Here is a 17,959-nt window from a genome sequence, read left to right on the forward strand (position 1 = left end):
TAGAGACAAGGTCTCACTGAATTGCTTAGTGCCTCCCAGTTGCTGAGGCTGGCTTTGAACTCACAATCTCCTGCCTCAGCCTCCCCAGTCACTGAAATTACAGGTGTGCATCACCATCACCGGCTTGTAGAAATGTTTTTAAATTATAAAAAGTTACATCAATTAAAGTAGTGTGAATCCCCAAATCCATATATATTCATTGTGACCTTTTCATTTCTCTTTAGGTTCTGAGTTTGAAGTTGTTATATTTGGGAGACAAGCTAAGATCTCTCTCAGCCACTAAAATAGAGTGGAAATCCCGCTAATTTTTAGAAATCCCACATGGAATTCATCTACAATTTATCCTGATACTCATATATTTAACCACTCTTCTATTTTCTTATTTAAATTTTCCTAGCACATGTTTCAACAACATATTCATAATTTCCATAAAACTCTATTATCTGTTTTCTAAGCCCTGGGAATGCAGCAGTGTGCACAAAATAGATAATATTGTTGCCCTCATGGACTTCATTTTCTGTTATTATATTATTATGTAACCTGCATTATTATTATTGTCTGCTATTATGTAACCAATTATAAACATCTTTAAGCATGTATCTTTGTTGGCTTATTTATCTTTGCTATGTGAATATTTTCTTAAAATTGTTAATTTTGAATAATGTTAAAATTACAAATTATGTATCTATTCGAAGTTTCTTATGTATATTAATGAATTACTTCCCAGAAAAGTTTGGCTTACATTTAGCTGGACACTTTGACACATACGAATGAGTATATCAATATATCTTTATCATCATCAAATATTAGTTTTCACATACGTGAAACTGGGATAACAACATGATCTCTTCCATGAAATGACTGTCGGTGGTCGGAAAAAGATAATGTGTAGAAAGTAGTTTACCCAAGGCATTACTCTTACTAGGTACTCAACAAATAGCTACTATTAGTTTCAATGTACTTTTTAGAATCTACACATGTATCACCTTTGTCAGGAGACCAACTCAAAAATAAATTGTGGGAATTGTTAAAGATTTTTTTTTTTTAATCCTGAACAGTGAAGATAGTCCCATACAATGGAGTATTTTTTATGTTATTTTTTCCTAGTATTTTGGTGAATACATCATCTGTCAGACTCCAAGTTAAATGTTTTATATATAATGCTATTTATTAATCACAAAGAGGTATAAGACAGACATTACTATATTCATTTAAGACATGAGAAACTTGAACTAATAAAAGTGACATATATTCTCAGTAGCTTCAGAGCAAACAATTAGCAGAACCAGGATTTGAAATAAGAAGTATCTCACTCTAATGTCCAAGCTTTTTCAATTCAACTACATTGACTTTGGCAAAGGAAGGAGAAAAATAGGAAAAAAGTTCAGAGATTTAAATGGAAATAGTAAAGTGTCCTCTTTTTAAGTTGATTCGCTCACACGTTTCGTTATAGTAATGGTAGACTGACCAGTGCAGCAGGTACAGTGGAATTATACCAAACTGGTACTTAATCCATCAACACTATTTTCTGACATCAGGAAAGTTTTGAAAAATAAATAATGCAGTGTAACAACCCTCTCAGTGAGTATCTCACATAAATGAAGCAATTTATCTAAAGAATTAAGTGCATTTTGTGACAGCTTTAGGTAAAATGTGTGAATGATACCAGGGTTTATAGGCAATTGAAAAAAGAAAAATACATTGTTTAGGGGATAATGAGGTCTTTGATGATATTCTCAGTGGAAAAAAATCATTCATAGCCATAGAAAAATGAACATTAATGAACAATTAAATTATAAACATCTATGGATTTATTATAGACACCAAACCATACATACATACATGCCTTATATTTTAAAATATAATTGTCTTAAGTCTAATGTTTGCTCTTCATAATACTCACCTTACTAACATTGGAACATGAAAAATACGGCACGTCCATTGAACACCCATTGGGAGAGACATGAGTACAGTGCAGCTGGATTCAAGGTGGGAACAACCTGGTCTCAGCAGAGAAACATCTGCTGGCAGAGGATCTACTTGTGCTAAATATAGATATTCTAAGAGACTGTCTTTACTAAGATAATGTCAGCAACAGATCTATGACACGGAATACAGATTACATGTTTACTAGGTAATTTTATGTTCAAAAAACTTTAATAAGAAAATGTCAAAGGTGGCAGAAGTGTGGCTATGTTGTGTGATGGAAGGAAGCAGCTTGTTGAAGTGATCCCCTGGTTGCAAAAAGTAGGGCTGACTTTGCAACAGATGGCGGGGGTGACTACTCATTCTGCTCAGTGAGGAGTGGATTTGAGGCATGTGGGCAGTTCTTTTTGCAGCACTGTGATCTACAAATTGCCTGGTGCTCTGGAATCAGTAACTCAGAAGCCTGATGTAGGCACTCCCTATCCGTATGTTACACAAGGTGCAAGGGCACATCTCAGAATCTCCTGTTCATACCAGAGACAGAATTATTATGTGTTAGATGTACAGAAGGAAGCTGAACCAAGCACCACACTCCTGGTGCTCCAAGTAGTTTATAATTAATAGCAAAAGATAGACACAAATATTGACCGGCTACATTGAAACTCTCATGCTCTTTATGTCAGCTGCATTCCTGCCAAGATGTGATTTTCTTCTATTTATCAGAAATGATTTTTTTAAAACCTACTAACCTATAAGTTAAAATATATTTCTGAAGATTTAAAATCTAATCCTCAAGATTAACTCCATAAATTTCAGGTTAATGACTTTTTTCTCATAATTAAAAAAAATATAAAAATACACAACCTTGTATTTTCTTTTCACTTCTGCTATTTTATCTTCCAATTCTTCTATTTTATATTTGGCCAAATGAAAATGAGCACCAACATGATATGCATCCTTGTAGAGATATTTGATAAACTCTTCATTCTTTGCCCTCGTTTTCAGCAAAGATTGAATCTCAGACTCATAATCATTTTTTCTCTTTACACTGTAAAAATAAAACCAAAAGATTAACGTAATTTTCATAAGATGTCTTATATGTATATTGGGGTAAATTAATGTGGTTATTTTAAGAAAATAGGTAGTAGGCAAATATATTTAATTAATAATAAAAAAGGGAAAACATTATATTTTATGTTTCCAAAAATATGAAATAACCAGTTAACTAAAATTAGAATACAGAAAATGTGTCCTAAGATTCTGTTTCTTTTTCTGTATCTCCTATTGGTTAACCCTAATTGTCAGGCTGTGTCCAATCTCAAAACTTCAACACCAAAGAATTGAGGATAACTTTCCCTCACCACACTCTTCTGCCATGATGCTCTGCCTCATCTCTGATCCCAAGAGATGGAGTTGGTGAACTATGGATTGAACCTCTGTTATCTTGAGCCCCAAATAAATTTTTCCACCTGTAAGTTGTTTTTGTCTGATAAGCTGCTCAGAACTAGGAAAAGATTACTAACACAATGATATAATTTATACTAAGAAAGAATCAGATCTTAATGGAGCCCAGATCAAGCTTGGAGAATATGAAGTCTAAAGATGCAGCTCTGGCCACTGCATTTTGTGATGTAAAAAGTTTGGAGGGAGATTTAGAGGATTTGAAGGATCAGATTTCCTGGTAGAAGCCTCTTTAGCTGCTGCCAAAAAGCAGTTAGCAGATGAAACTTCACATAAAGTGGATTTGGAGAAGCATTGTCAGAGCCTTACTGAGGACTTGGAGTTTCATAAAAACATGAACAAAGAGGAAAGCATGAAACGCACTCGATTGTTCTGGGTGTCAGGTGGAGTACAAGCTGGCTGAAGTACTTCATGAGACAAAAGAGCAATATGTACAAGTGAGGTTGTACAAGGAAGACTTGAGCAGACTTACCATGTCAAACCTGAGAACACCAGATTGTCCTCAGAGATGAACACTTCTACTGTCAACAGTGCCAGGGAAGAACTGATGGAAAGTCATCTGAGAATTGAACACCTTTCATCTCAACTTCCTAATCTACAAGAGAGAGTCAAGAGCATGTTTGGAAATGATTTAAGAGTTGGACTATTGTCTTGCTAAAGAGAGAGACAACTCCTGTCACAAGCTATCTGACACACACACACACAGAGAGAGATGATGGAAATAAGGGATCAGATGTAGGAAGAGTTGAATGATTATGAACAACTTCTTGCAGTTAAGCTAGCCCTGGACATGAAAATCAGCACTTACAGGAAACTCTAAGAAGGCAAGGAAGGGTGGTTGAAATTCTCTGTAAGCCTTTCTTCCCATGTGACAGTGTCCCCAGCATCCTCAAGTTGCAGTGTGGGCACAGCTAAAGGAAAGCAGGAGAGAGTCCATGCGGAAGAATCAGTGGTCTGCAGAGGTGTTAGCAACTCTCATTCCACTTCAGCCCCTGGGGATGTGTGCATCAAAGAGGTAGATGTTGATGGGAAATATAATCAGTTGAGGAATACTTCTGAACAGGATCAACCAAGGGGAGGTTGGGAGATGATCAGGAAAATCAGAAACACATCAATTACAAATATGCCTCAAGATATGTGCTGAAGGCAAGTCAGACTGTTATAATTTGGGCTGCAAATGCTGGTGTCGCAACCAGTCTTCCCACTGACCTCAGCTGGAAGAACCAGAATTCTTAGGGCACTGGTGAAGTCGTGAAGGTTATGTTGAAAAATTCTCAGGGAGAAGAGGTTGAGCAAAGTAGTTTTTAAAACAATCAAACCTGAAGAGAAGACGAAGGAGGAGGAAGAAGACGAAGAACCAACCAGAGTGGTTGTTGAGGAAGAACTTTTCTACTAGCCCAAGTTCTAAGAGCATTCAATAGAAGCTGGGCAATTATATAAACTTCTCCAGTTGACTGTCTCCCTCCAGATAAGCATATATGGTAATCCTCACCTATATACCATGCCTTCTTAGAAGCACAGAATAGTTTTACATTTCCTTTCCATGAATTTTTAAGCTGTAGATCCTATGGACTTAATTTCCTTTTGGACTCTGAAAGTTTTGTAAAAGAAATCATACCCATACTTTGTTGCAAGATATGAATTAATGACACTGTACCAACTGTGTACCATTTGGAAAGGGTTCCTCAAAATTTTTGGCTTCTTTTCTTTTTAAACATGTATATGTGTTTTCTTTAAGATCCTATGAGAAGGGGAGGGGAGAGTAAATAAACCACTTGGGTCTGAGTATAATTTGAAAACTGCTCCATCTAGATCAGCAATCTGCTCTTGATTGTTTTCTGCTATAGGTAACAATGCTGCAAGGGAGGGAGAAAACATTTTTCAATACACTGAACTTTTGTGCTGAACTCTTTGTACTGGAATAAGCAATCAAGGTTCAAATTTTTTTAAAGGAAAAGAGAAATTTTTAAAGAAGGGAATATTAACTTAATCATTATGTAAGCACTCTGGGTGAAGGATTCTGCAAAACATTGTTTATGGTTACTTCTCTTAGGTTCTTCACTCCTGAGGAAAATGGGAGTGGGGCTATGAGTGGGTGGGAATTTTCTACAAAAATGCATTAGTTGTGTTTAAAAAACAGTGTAACATGCTGAAATCTCTTATGTGACATTAACAAATAAAAACACTGTTTTACTATTAAAAAAAAAAAAAGAAAAGAAAAAGAATTGGGAAGATCCAATGCTTAGGTGCCAGAAACAACCTAGTATCATCAGCATCACCTGGGGGCATAATTATCAGGTCTATACTACATCTTTTGAGTCATAACCTGAAAGTAAAATTCCCTCTGTATTCCCTTGCATCTCCTGTTTTGCCTTCCATGAAGGTGTCTTTACTAGAGGGCATTTTAAATGGAATAGTCAAACCAAAGCATGAACCAGAGCAGAGTTTCCCAGCCTCAATACTATGACATTTGGGGCCAGATAATTCTTTGTTATGGGAAAAATCTCCTGGGCACTGCAAGATGTTTAGCAGCATCTCCCCACTAGATAGCTGAATAACCATCTTAGTTATGACAAAAATGTTTCCAGACGTTGCCAAATGTCTCCTGGTGAGAGCACAACATCATCCCAGTTGAGACATACTTGACTAGAACAGGGATTCTCAACCCTTTCTGTACAACGCATTTAAAGATGTTGTGCTTCCAGATAATCTGATATAATTGGTCTAGGGTAAATCTCCAGAATCACCACTTTTAAGGACCCAGGTGGCTCTAACATGCAACCCAAAAGTGGGCTACCCATATTGACTATATTGACTAATATTTCTCAAATTGAATAGACATAAGGGTCACAGGGGATATATTAAGTCAGATTCCTAGACTCTATTTTCAGGATGCAATTCAGAAGTTGTAGTACAGATCTGAAAATATGACCCAGGTGATGTTGATGACACTTAGTTGCAGACCACACTTTGTTCAAGTAGCACTACTGTAGAAGGCAACATCAGGGTGAACATGGGTGATTAGCACTTGTTTAACAGAACACAGAGAAGACTGAATTAATGTGGCCAACTTAGCTGGTGGGTAACAACAAGGAATAAATACAACTTATGAGGAGCTACACTGATTCCTCATTCTTGCATATTCCAAGACAGGAAGTAAGGATGATGTAGGAAAAAAGAGCCTGCATTCACAGCTCGCCCAAGACATCTTGGCTTACAAGTGGGGTAATATCGCCGTAGAGTAGAAATGGGGCAGGGGTGGATCCAAGCAGGATTTGAAGCAAAGCAGCAGAAAACTAACTGAATTATCCCATCAGATGAGTGACCTGGGCAAGGTGCCCTGATTCATAGCAGAGTTCTGCATGAGCTGTGGTTGCTTATGAAAAGACCAATTTGCTAGCAGGGTTGTAGACTTAGAGAACTAGAACCTCAGACATTGAGATGACTAGAACCTGAGGTCAAGAATTCAACCAAGCTGCCTACTATGTCAACACCTACATTAATATTATCCCTGAAATTCTTAGGGTCATCACTGTGAATCAGAAAAGAGCACCATAAATGACAGGCTTTAAAGAGGGGAGAGTTGGGATCAAGCAGGGTTAAGTAGAAACAATTTCAAACCTTCAATCAGAAATAGATGAGCATGGGAATGTGTGTGTATGCGTGTGCACATGTGTTTGTGTGAGAGTGTAGGAGAGAGGGAGGGAGGGAGGAAGGAAGGCAAAGAGGGAGAAAGACAGAAAGAGAGACTTATTTAAGAAAAAGTCACAAGGCACATTAAGAAATATTCTTTAAAAAAGACCCAACAATCAGAGTATGAATCCAACCCACTCTGGGCGCTATTAGTTTTATGATGCACTGACAAAGATCTTAAAATGCTCAAAAATATAAATAAAGGAATAACTACACTATAAAAGGAAAAGAAATGATGACACACAGCAGAAATGAAACCAAAAAAGTAGATATGGAAGACAACAAATTATAACATAGGAGGGAATGGTTTTGAAATAGAAAGGTCAAAAGAATGCTTTAGTTTAAAATGTGGGAGTAAAGTACTAAGATATTTAGCCAGAAAGGATCAGAAAAAGTGTGTGTGTGTGCATGCATAATGCATATATGTCATTTGGATACACATATAGTACAGGTATAAATATGAGTGTATGTGTGGTTGTTTGTCCTCACTTAATGATGGTTCTACTTATGATTCCTTGACTTTAAGATGGTGCAAAAGCTATATGCATTCAGTATAAATTGCATTTCAAATTTTGAGTTTTGATCTTTTCCTGGGCTAATGATACAATACTCTCTTGCAATGCTGGGCAGCAGCAGTGAGCCACAACTCCAAGTCAGCCACGTGATCACAAGGGTAAACAACCCATATGAAGGGTTATATTAAACTCCAGTAGTTATACTCGATGACCTACTATTTGCCAACCTATGCTGTTTGGTAGACTTGGTGTGTTAAATGCATTTCCAACTTACAATATTTTGAACTTATAATGGGCATATCAGGCTGTAAGCCCATTATAAGTCAATGAGCATCTGTGTATATTTTGGTGTCTATTATATGTGCATATGTGCATTTGAGTGTGAGTATGCATGCTTATGTATGTAGGTGGATATTTGTGTGCATATTGACATATTTCTGTGCTTTGTGGAACACAGAATGTGTGGAGTGGAAGGTAAAGTGTGTGTGAGGGTCTGTTTGTTAAGAGGCAATGATAAGGAGATCTGTTGTGGAAAGGGCAGAGAATTTCTAGACTCTAAAAAAAAGAAGAAAAAAACAGAGCCCACAGGCCAGACCACAAAATGGGCTGGTACTGAACATCACAGAAGCAAAACTTTACAGCTAATGATGTGGTGACAAAACATACAGTTGTATGTTTTAAAGATAAAGAGAAAATAGGGGGAAAGTCACAGGGAAAATAGAGACATCAAGTGACACAATGGACACCAGAAGAAAATGACTCTTTGAAGCTAAGCAGAAACAGATGTCAAACTAGAATTCCATACATGTCCAAATTATTATTCAAGATGGATGAGCAAACTGGGAGTCAAGAAAAAGTCAAGAAACTTTACCACAAAGCTCTCATATAAAACCATCAAATAATTACTTCAGATAAATGTAAAGTGAACCAAAAGGGTAAATGAGAAGGTACACATACAAAAATGAATAAGAAATATCAGCAAATAGACATAAGTATTGATTTTGAAAATTACATGAAAACATAGCTAAAGCATTAGGTAATTGTAAAAAGATGGGACAATTGTAAAAGTGTTCAATATACAAATAATTTTTGTTAAAATATGGGTAAGGCCCAGAATACTATGTGGGAAATAAGCAACTCCAGATTTTATTAGAGATTTTTTTTTTTTTTTTCCCCGCCTGAGGGGCCGGGGATTCAAACTGTGGTCCTCGTGTATGCTAGGCGAATGCTCTCCAAACCAAGCTATTTCTTCAGCTCCTATTAGAGATGTTTATAAAAAAACATGCTTTTGAATTAAATGGTACCTCCCTCTTAGTAGGTGTACTTTAGATAGGTATACTCAAAAAACATCAGATTATACTTAAATAAATTTCAGTGTTATCTGAAAAATAAAAACCTAAGACTAAACCACTCAGGAAATTTTAAAATAATCACTGTTGCAGCAATATTATTAATATGAAAATTATTCATAAGAAGATGAAAATAGATAATAAACAATCCAACAAAAAAGAAATAATTGATTCTATGCCTCTGACTATATGTTCTTAACATATGTAAGCAAAAAATGCACAATTATAAGAAGCAATTGACAATATAAGAAGCAATCGATAGATTGACCTCTATCAGAACATCATAGAACAGGAATTACAATAGAGAGGAGGTGTGTGTAACAAAATTACAGTTGAAAAATTTTATATCTAAAAACCAACATGGATCATCAAATTGAAAGACTCTACTTAATGCTAAACTGGATAAATTATACACACACACACACACACACACACACACACACACAAACAATTTTGAAATTTCAGAAATCTCAAACAGGAAAAGAACATTCTAGTTTTCAGAGAGAAAAAGATGATTTATTTATGAAGGAATCATATCTAAAATCCATCAGATGTCACACCAAATGGAGCCGAATAAAAGAAAACAATAAAAATATCTTCAAATTAATAAAAAAAAATTGACTTGGATCTAGACTACGGTAGCTTGAGAAAAGCCTGGTGGAAATAGGTTGAATAGAGAATGAACTACTTCCTATGAGTTCATGGAAACTGGAGTTTTATTTTATATGATTTGCTCTAAAGAACAGAAGAACAGAGGTGGGATGCAGGACTAAGGCTTATTTTATATTTACTTTTTCCATAATATAAGCAATATTATATAATTCTTAAATGTTATCAAAGTAAAGAGAAATAATGACTCATGTGAAAGAGATGATTATATTGTGTGTGAGTTGGCTAGTGGGAGAACAGAAGGAATTCTCATTTGATTCTATCTATCCTCTATAAATTATATGGGAGATTATTAGCCAAAAATGAGGGTGATGAGGGTTTTACAATTGAAGAAAGGGAGAAGGCACATAACAGTCATCAGAAAAACTAAATATCTAGAAGTGTCTTGGAAGTGGTATCAATTGCAATTTAGGGTCATAGAACTTAAGTTCTACTTACAAGTAAATTTATGGTGATGCTAATGAAACTTAAACATGACATGCTCTAAATGATCCCAGCTCCTTGCAAAGTCCTTGTGGTCCTAGGAGTGTTTTTATATACCTATGTACTTTATATGGTTATATATTTTAAAAATTTGTGAAAAAAATTAAGACTATTCTCTTTAATTATGACATACACTCTGGCATTGTAGTGACTGCCTGCATTTTGTTTTCATAATACTGTATTCTTTTTCATAAATTGGCCACCATATGCTCTACCTTTAGGGCCAACCAAGACAACATCCATCCCTGGTGAGAATAATTAGCACAGTTATTTTACTTCAGTCACATTCAACTGCTAGAAATAATTCAGTGAAGTAAGCTTTGTTTAGATCAACAATAGGCCTTTTTGAGTCATAGAAAAAATGTGTTGAATTTTATTTAAATATGTACTTATTCTAATCAAGCATAACTAGACTCTCTAAGAAAGGAAAGAAGAACCAAAGGTAAGATAGACAAATGTATTAAGGACGATAGATTGGTTGTCTTAAAGTGTCAAATAATTTCAGGGGTCAGGATAAGTAAATTAGAGAGTGGATTCTTAAATTGAGATCAGGAAGTGTTATTGGAAATGATGAGATTTAAAGTAAAACCAATAAGAGAGGGTAGTTGGTGCAGGACAGGAAAAAAAAATACTGTTGGAAAGGTGGTTCCAAGTTCTTCCATGGGCTATCTACATGCCAAACTCACATTTTCACTGCCCCTGCAGAGGTAGAAAATAGGAATGGAAGGGGTAATTTAGTCATATTTTAACTACTTAAAAGGAGTTCTAAAACAGTCTAACATCTGAGTATGGTAGTTAATTTCAAATGATGTGTACATGTTTTTTAATGTGTTATTTCAATATTCTTATTTTTAATGCCTAAAATTTTATCATACATTATAAATATTTTCATTAATTTAATTTGTATAAAACATTTTGGGATTTTTCAGCAAGCACATTCATTTTTTCACTGGTTTTTAAACTAACATAATAAAGGAAAAAGGTAACTATGTCAGAAAAATTCAATTAAAAGTTCCAATTAATTAGGTTTGTTTTTTTTTCAATTTTCACTTGTTGATAATTTTAATGTTTTTATTAGTGCATTGTAGTTATGCATAATATTTGGGTTCATTTTGGCATAATCATGCATGCATGGATATAATTTGCTTCACTTCAGTCCCCAGTACTTTCTCCTTCCCTTTCCTTCTTCCTCACCCTGTTCCTCCTCCTCTACTCTACTGTAAAAGCAAATAGTTTAAGACTATTTATTCAAAAGTTTGCTGTGAAATGATGAAAATATATTCTACACTTCTGTGAAGTAACACAAATTAATAGGCTGGTAAGATATAGCTAAATGGGTATGAAAACACAGTACCCTGTGGATTCATTCTATGTATTCCAGGCTATTTAACAACTTCAATAATATTCTAATTGCAACCTTTACAAATAAATCATCATCCTGTTAACTCTTGACAAACACATTTCATAAAATATAAAATATATCTTTATGGTGCTCAATAGCTTTTTTCCTCATTTCCTTCAATTATCAACCCCATCTTTGGATCACTGCTGTTACAATGGCATTGTCTTGCTTGAAGTACAGTAGAGCATTAGAAGTAGATATTGAGAATATTTTACAGAGCTTGAAGGTAAGAAAATGACTGTATAGAAATTCATGTCACACGGTTAACTTCAAGCAAACTAAATCTAAATTAATCAATTGCAAATCATCTTAAACAAGTTCATTTTCCTCATCTTTGGTTATTGAAGTCTGTCTGCCATGTGAATAAGCAATCAGGTGAAATTGTTTGCTCAAGTCAAATGTCCCAAATGTAAAAGGTCCATTTCTAATGAATGCTGGCTGGTTTTTTTGAGAATCAAAATTAGCAAAATTATACACTGCTGCTATAAGGTCAATAATCCTCTATCATCATCATCATCATCATCATCATCACTAAATTGTCTAACAAATATTTGTGTGCACAGAATACTGAACAAAGTTTATTAACACTGGTGGCATCTAGCTTTTAATGTTGCCATTTTCAAGATGAACTATGTATGAGTAATAGGTCAGATATTAAAGGAATTATGTCACTTATTTAAATAGCATGACAATCTGGGGCTGGCATAAAATGGTAAGCTGGTGTCCTGGTGGAATCTTAATGTGTGTAACAATTCTGATTTGGGGAGTTTCATGAAGGTATCCACTAGACTTAGAAGGTCAGTGATTTGCTTTTAATTTTTAAAAATAATTTTTGTACTTCACAAAAAAGGAGAAGCTGGAATAAAGGGGAAGGTGATACAGATTGATGAAAGAGTAAAATGTAAGGGAGGAAAAATAGGAGAGAGTAAAAAGAGCAGATCTTTTTGTGAAAAACAATGGATAGAGCCAAATGGATAGAGACAGAGAACTGAGGAAAGTCATAAGCTTCTAACATTTTTCTGAAGTAGTTAGTGTCTAAAATCTTCTGTAACATGTCAGAAATAGGAACCTTCTCTAACAGAGGAAGAAAAGTGGTGGTGTTAGCTGGAAAGAACATGCATTTTGAGTCCGACCTGCACTCAAAGTCAAGGTGCTCCTTATGCAATTGTAGAGAGGTTTCATATGCAATTTCCTCCTCTGTAAGACTGACAATAAATACCAAGCATCAAGGATAATATAAAGATTAAATCTAAATAAATTCAGAGTAATCTATACATATTGCTTACCCAAACTGAATAACACAAATGAGTCAATAAATAGTTTTTTGTTAATTAAAAATTTAAGGACATAATCTTTGTAGTGCTGTCTGGTTTAGAGAGATAGAATATGAGAAAAAAAAGGCAAATATAAAAATATAAATAACCATTAGTACTGCCATGGAATAGACAGGGACATTATATGTGGGCATGACATGAGAACACATAGCAGAGATAACAGAAGCACAGACAATAAAGAATAAACTCTTACAGTCAGCGCGCTCAGGTATTTTATTCAATATCTATGGAGAACCCTCCCTGCCCCCTCTTTCCCACACGATGCCTGCAAGCAAGGAGTTAAGTCCAGAGAGGAAGCAACCAATAAGCAAACCAATGGGAACCACACTTACATAGTACGGCAAGTGCTGGGAGAAGAGTACCTGCAGTCATTGAGGGTCAATTGAATTTTTTTTTTTTCTTTTGGTACCAGGGATTGAACCCAGGGGCACTTAACCACTGAGTCACAGCCCCAGCCCTTTTTTTAAATTTATTTATATTTTATTTTGAGACAGGGCCTCGCTGAGTCACTTAGGACCTCGTTAAACTGCTGAGGCTGGCTTTGAACTCATGATCCTCCTGCCTCAGCCTCCCACGCCACTGGGATTACAGGCATGGGTCACCATGCCCACCTGAGGGTCAATTGAATTGTTGAACACTTATTACTTGTCAAATGCTGTGCTAGGTTACTAAACTTCAAAGATGACTTAAAACAAATGTTCCCAGTTTATACTCTCATGAAGGAAGAAACAAATAATAACAAATCAGATTTTCCTGCTGTCATAAGTACAACCACCCAAGAAGCACTTGATGCTGCCTTAGTTTGTGAGGAAGATGAGTCACCAAGAGGGGAAGCTTCTGGGAATAGTTCGTATTTGAGCTATGGTATGAATGTTCAATTAATCAGATTTGAAAAACAACCTGAATAGAAGGAGGAGGTGGAGTGCAAGAGGAAGGAAGGGGATGTTTAAGAAAATTCCAAGCAGAGGAATACCAAAGACCAAGGTGCAGATCTAAACAACATGAGTTTGAATGCATGGGCATGTAAATATTGGACAACTTAAAGATTATGGAAGCAAGTGATAAGAGACTCAATCGGACTGGGAGCTGGGGCTTTATCCCATAGCTCGTAGGGAGCCTTCCAAATTTTTTTAAAGCTGCTGAAAGCAAATAATGATTGACTCTTTGCAGGCATACTGTGCCAGTGACACTGTGTATGTAGAATCTGAAGTCTCAAACTTGGAATGAGTTAGATGGAAAGGTTTGGTGTGTTTTATTGGTAACTGAAACAGAGAGAAAGAAAGGTACCCATTGGAGAGATATCTAGAAGATAAACTTAATAGAAGTTAGTAAGATATTGGCTGATGGCCAGGAGAAAGAGATGTAGGATGATGCCCCAAATAGATAATTTGGTAAATAACCATGTCAGGAAACGTGTTAGGGAATATTTAAAAGGATAGATATGTGTTGGTATTTAAAAATGGTACTATAAGGAGAAATAAAAATAGGAGATTAAAAAGTGAATATGCTTATGTGTGTGTGCATGTGTGGGTGTGTAGGTGTGGGTGTGTCTGTGTCTGTCTGGGCCTAGAGGAAGAAAAAGGATGCAAATAATCTGATATTGAACCCTAAACTAGTTCCAGAGGGGGCAGGTGGAAGGAAATAAGTGAACCCCTCTAAGAGTCCTAAAAAGAATGACTACAGAAGGTAAAGGAAAAAACTAAGAGATTGTTCTGAACCTCAAAAAGCATCAAACATAGATTAAAGACAGTACACACACAAATGTTTAAATCTCATGCAGAAAGGGGGATGAGGGGGAAATGCAAAAGGACTAAAAAAATTACCAGTGAGCTCAGGAAGGAAATTCTTTTCTACACTTAAGTAAGATAAATTTTGGTAGCATAGAAGTTTCAGAAGCCAGACTGCTGTGAGTCAAAAAGTGATTAATAGTCAAGTAAATATTACTGACGATCTAGCAAATATTGCTAATCATGTGGACATTTTAATGAGAATAGAAAGAAAATAACAAATGATTGCTAAAGGCACAAACAGGATTAAAGCCAATCTTTCATTTTAGATTGGAAAAAGATTAATGATGTCTATAGCCAAAATAGTAAGTAAGTAAGGATAAAATGAATGAAGATGTCAAAAACAAAAGTGATACATATTAAACTATGTCCTAAACAGGGCAGAAGAGGTTGAGACTAAAGACACATTGGTCTTGAATAGGAAATACCATTTAATGCCTTAAATTTAAAAAGAAAGGAAAGCTAGTTTCAAATATTGCTACTGTAGAATAAATTTGACAAAAAGCATACCATGTCTATAATTTCTCCTTCTAATATAAGTATAAATAAACTTTTATTTCTAAGTTTATCCTGTATGGAATTTACTATGACAGCTAAATCTGATTTGTGCTCTAAAAACTATCTGCCATCATATTTCTGAATATTGCTTTTCTTTTTTCTCATTCTCTTTCTCATTCAGAGCACTTTTTCTTTCACACTTTATCTTTTCCTCTGTGTGCTCCATTCTACATTCTACTTTGTTTATGGGTATGCTGATTATTTTTCCCAGTTGTATCTGTTATTTAATTAAAAAGAGTCGTTAGTAATAATGAATCCCATTTACTTTTTATAAGTTTTGGGGAGGGTTGTTTTTCAAAGCTGTCTGAACTTCTTTGAAACTTGTCTATTAGTTCATTGCATTGTCTTTAGCCATTTACACTTAGTTAGGTAGGATAAACCTAATAATTCTGTTATTTTAAATTATTGAGGATGATAAATATACTGTAGGTTAGTCCTGGTAACTGTCATTCATGGTGTATTTTTTCTCATGGTTTTCTTAATTTTTGTGAGCTCAATTTAAAAATCCTTATCTATGAGAATCTTGTTTGGCCTCAATCTGGAGTTTATTCCTCTAGAAAATATTTGAGCAGAGCAGGATAATTTTTTATATAATAATTTCTTGCTTATATTTCTCCAAGATGCTTAGGTGGTGTAAATTAAAACATCAAACCAGCAAGAAGGGGCCCTCACCTAGTTTCTAGGCTTTGGACAGACACACTTTCTTGTCTCTGCCTTTGTTTGTGGGTGTAATTCCTCTGGTCCACCCATTCAAGTGTCCTCACTTAATCCAGCTCCCTTACTTGTAAAGATCCATGGCCTTTGACCTATGCTGTGAAGTAAGCAAATTTAATTCCCTGCTTTACCAAGCTCTGCAAGGCTACTTCCCACCTATATCTTCAGGGCATTCAAGTATCAGCTGGGAATTTAGTTGGCAGACTTTCAATTCCTTTCTTTGTCTTGGCCCCTGGGGTGTTTTTTGTTTTGTTTTGTTTTTTTACTTTCCTGTAAGCATAGCACTTCATTTAAAGAATGTAAGTCCTAATATGCTACATTTATGAAAAAGACTTTCCATATTCTTTACTACCCATCTTTGTAGGATACACATTTTTATACTTTCCTTTCTATACTATCTTTATAGATATCATGTCCAGTACCATTGTTTAATTTTATGACTGCAAATTTGTCTTTGATATCCTCCTCATTGCTGGGCTATAAACCAATGTATCTAATTATGACTTCTCATTAGCATTTGGAAAACTAATAGAAATATGAAATTTAATATGACCTAAGAAGTTCTATCTTCTCCCTCCAAATCACCTTCACATTCTCTTCAAGCCCTTGTTATCTCAGCGAGTAGTGTGACCATTTTTCTTCTCTTCATATCTTGTATCTCATCTATCAAAAGGACCTGATGGCACCCCTTTCAGAACATATACAAGAATCAGCTATTTCTTGCCATTTATACTACAAAACATTAAATTGTGTCATCATTATTGTAACTTCTCTGAACCAGTAAAAAAATGTATCCTTCCTATATGCACCGAAGTCTGTCCTTCACTAAGCAGCCCAAGCGACCTTCTCAAGGGTAAGATTATAAAAAGAGTTTAAATCTATTTGCCTTTAATGCAGCTCATTTATGGGCTTGCCAGTGTTTGTCTCCCTGAGTTACCCTCTCACACAAAGTTTTCAGGCAACACTGGACACTGTTCTGTTTCTGGAACACATAGAAATTTTATCTATCTCAGGGCTTAGCACTTTCCATTCCTTCAGCTTGGAATTCTTTTCCCTAGACTTGCTCTAGGGTGACACATCATTCAGATCACCAAATAATATTTTCTTTAGAGAGGTGATAACTCTTATAAAATGTTATAAAATGGCCATTTAGAGAAGAATTTTATTTAACATAAAACTAGAGATGTAAGAAGTTAAATGTCCTTGCTAAACCAGAGCCCCCAACCTTCCTCTGACCTGTCAGTCTCTACCACATTACCTAAGTCATAATCCTCACCAGAGTTACCAAAATGGACTGAATTTTTAAAAATTGATTGGTTCACATCAGTTCAGTTACATATTACATATTTCATCCTAGGAGAATGTAAACTTAAATGATGTCCCCAGCACCTATGCAAACCAGGTGCTCAGGAAACACACACACACACTTTTGCTTATTAGTTTCACATTTTTTAAAATTATAAACACTAAGTGTAAGCCATAGTATAAAATTATACTATTAGTCCATTAGTCATAGTTATAAAATTACCATTTGGAGGAGAATTTTGCACAAAGTAAAAATACAGATATATGAAGGTGTTTCTCAGTTAAAGTGATGTATTGTAAAAATTATTGACCTTTATATTTAACATATCTTATAGTGAAGCCAGAATTGAGGACAGGCAGTTAGCGTAGAAATAGGGGATCAGGTCAAATAGGGGATTAGGTCAAATAGAGGAAATGGAGGCCATGAAAGTCATCTGCCTCTGGAAGTTGGAGACTGCCCCTGGGAGAATGGAATGTCAAGGATCTCTGGAGCCCATTGATTACCAAATTTACCTGCCCTTATCAAGGACTGCAAGCAAGGAGCTGCTAATTATTGTCCCCTAGGCCCTTACCTGGCTGAATCACTTTGGCCCTCCCCCTGCCCCATCTTCTCATTTTTTACATTTCACCTGCAAAACCAGCTTTTCACTTTTTACATCTCACATGCAAAACCAGGCCTAGTAGACAGGAAGGAGAGATAAGTGGGGAGATAACTGGAGAACAAAAGAGACCTTAACCTATAAAAGATGTAGGGTGCACTCAC

General features: G+C 35.5%; 1 protein-coding gene and 1 pseudogene across 1 annotated transcript in view; one reads left to right on the forward strand and one right to left on the reverse strand.

Moving 5' to 3' along the window:
• Positions 1-17,959, reverse strand: part of Ccdc178 (coiled-coil domain containing 178) — a 356,910-nt gene that overhangs the window by 246,231 nt on the left and 92,720 nt on the right. The window contains exon 11 of the mRNA XM_047526223.1: positions 2,791-2,974. Coding sequence (XP_047382179.1) covers positions 2,791-2,974 — 184 coding nt within the window. The remainder of the gene's footprint in view (positions 1-2,790; positions 2,975-17,959) is intronic.
• Positions 3,016-4,783, forward strand: LOC124965722 (lamin-B1-like; annotated as a pseudogene).

The sequence above is a fragment of the Sciurus carolinensis genome, chromosome 15, assembly GCF_902686445.1.
Source record: "Sciurus carolinensis chromosome 15, mSciCar1.2, whole genome shotgun sequence".
Taxonomy (NCBI): domain Eukaryota; kingdom Metazoa; phylum Chordata; class Mammalia; order Rodentia; family Sciuridae; genus Sciurus; species Sciurus carolinensis.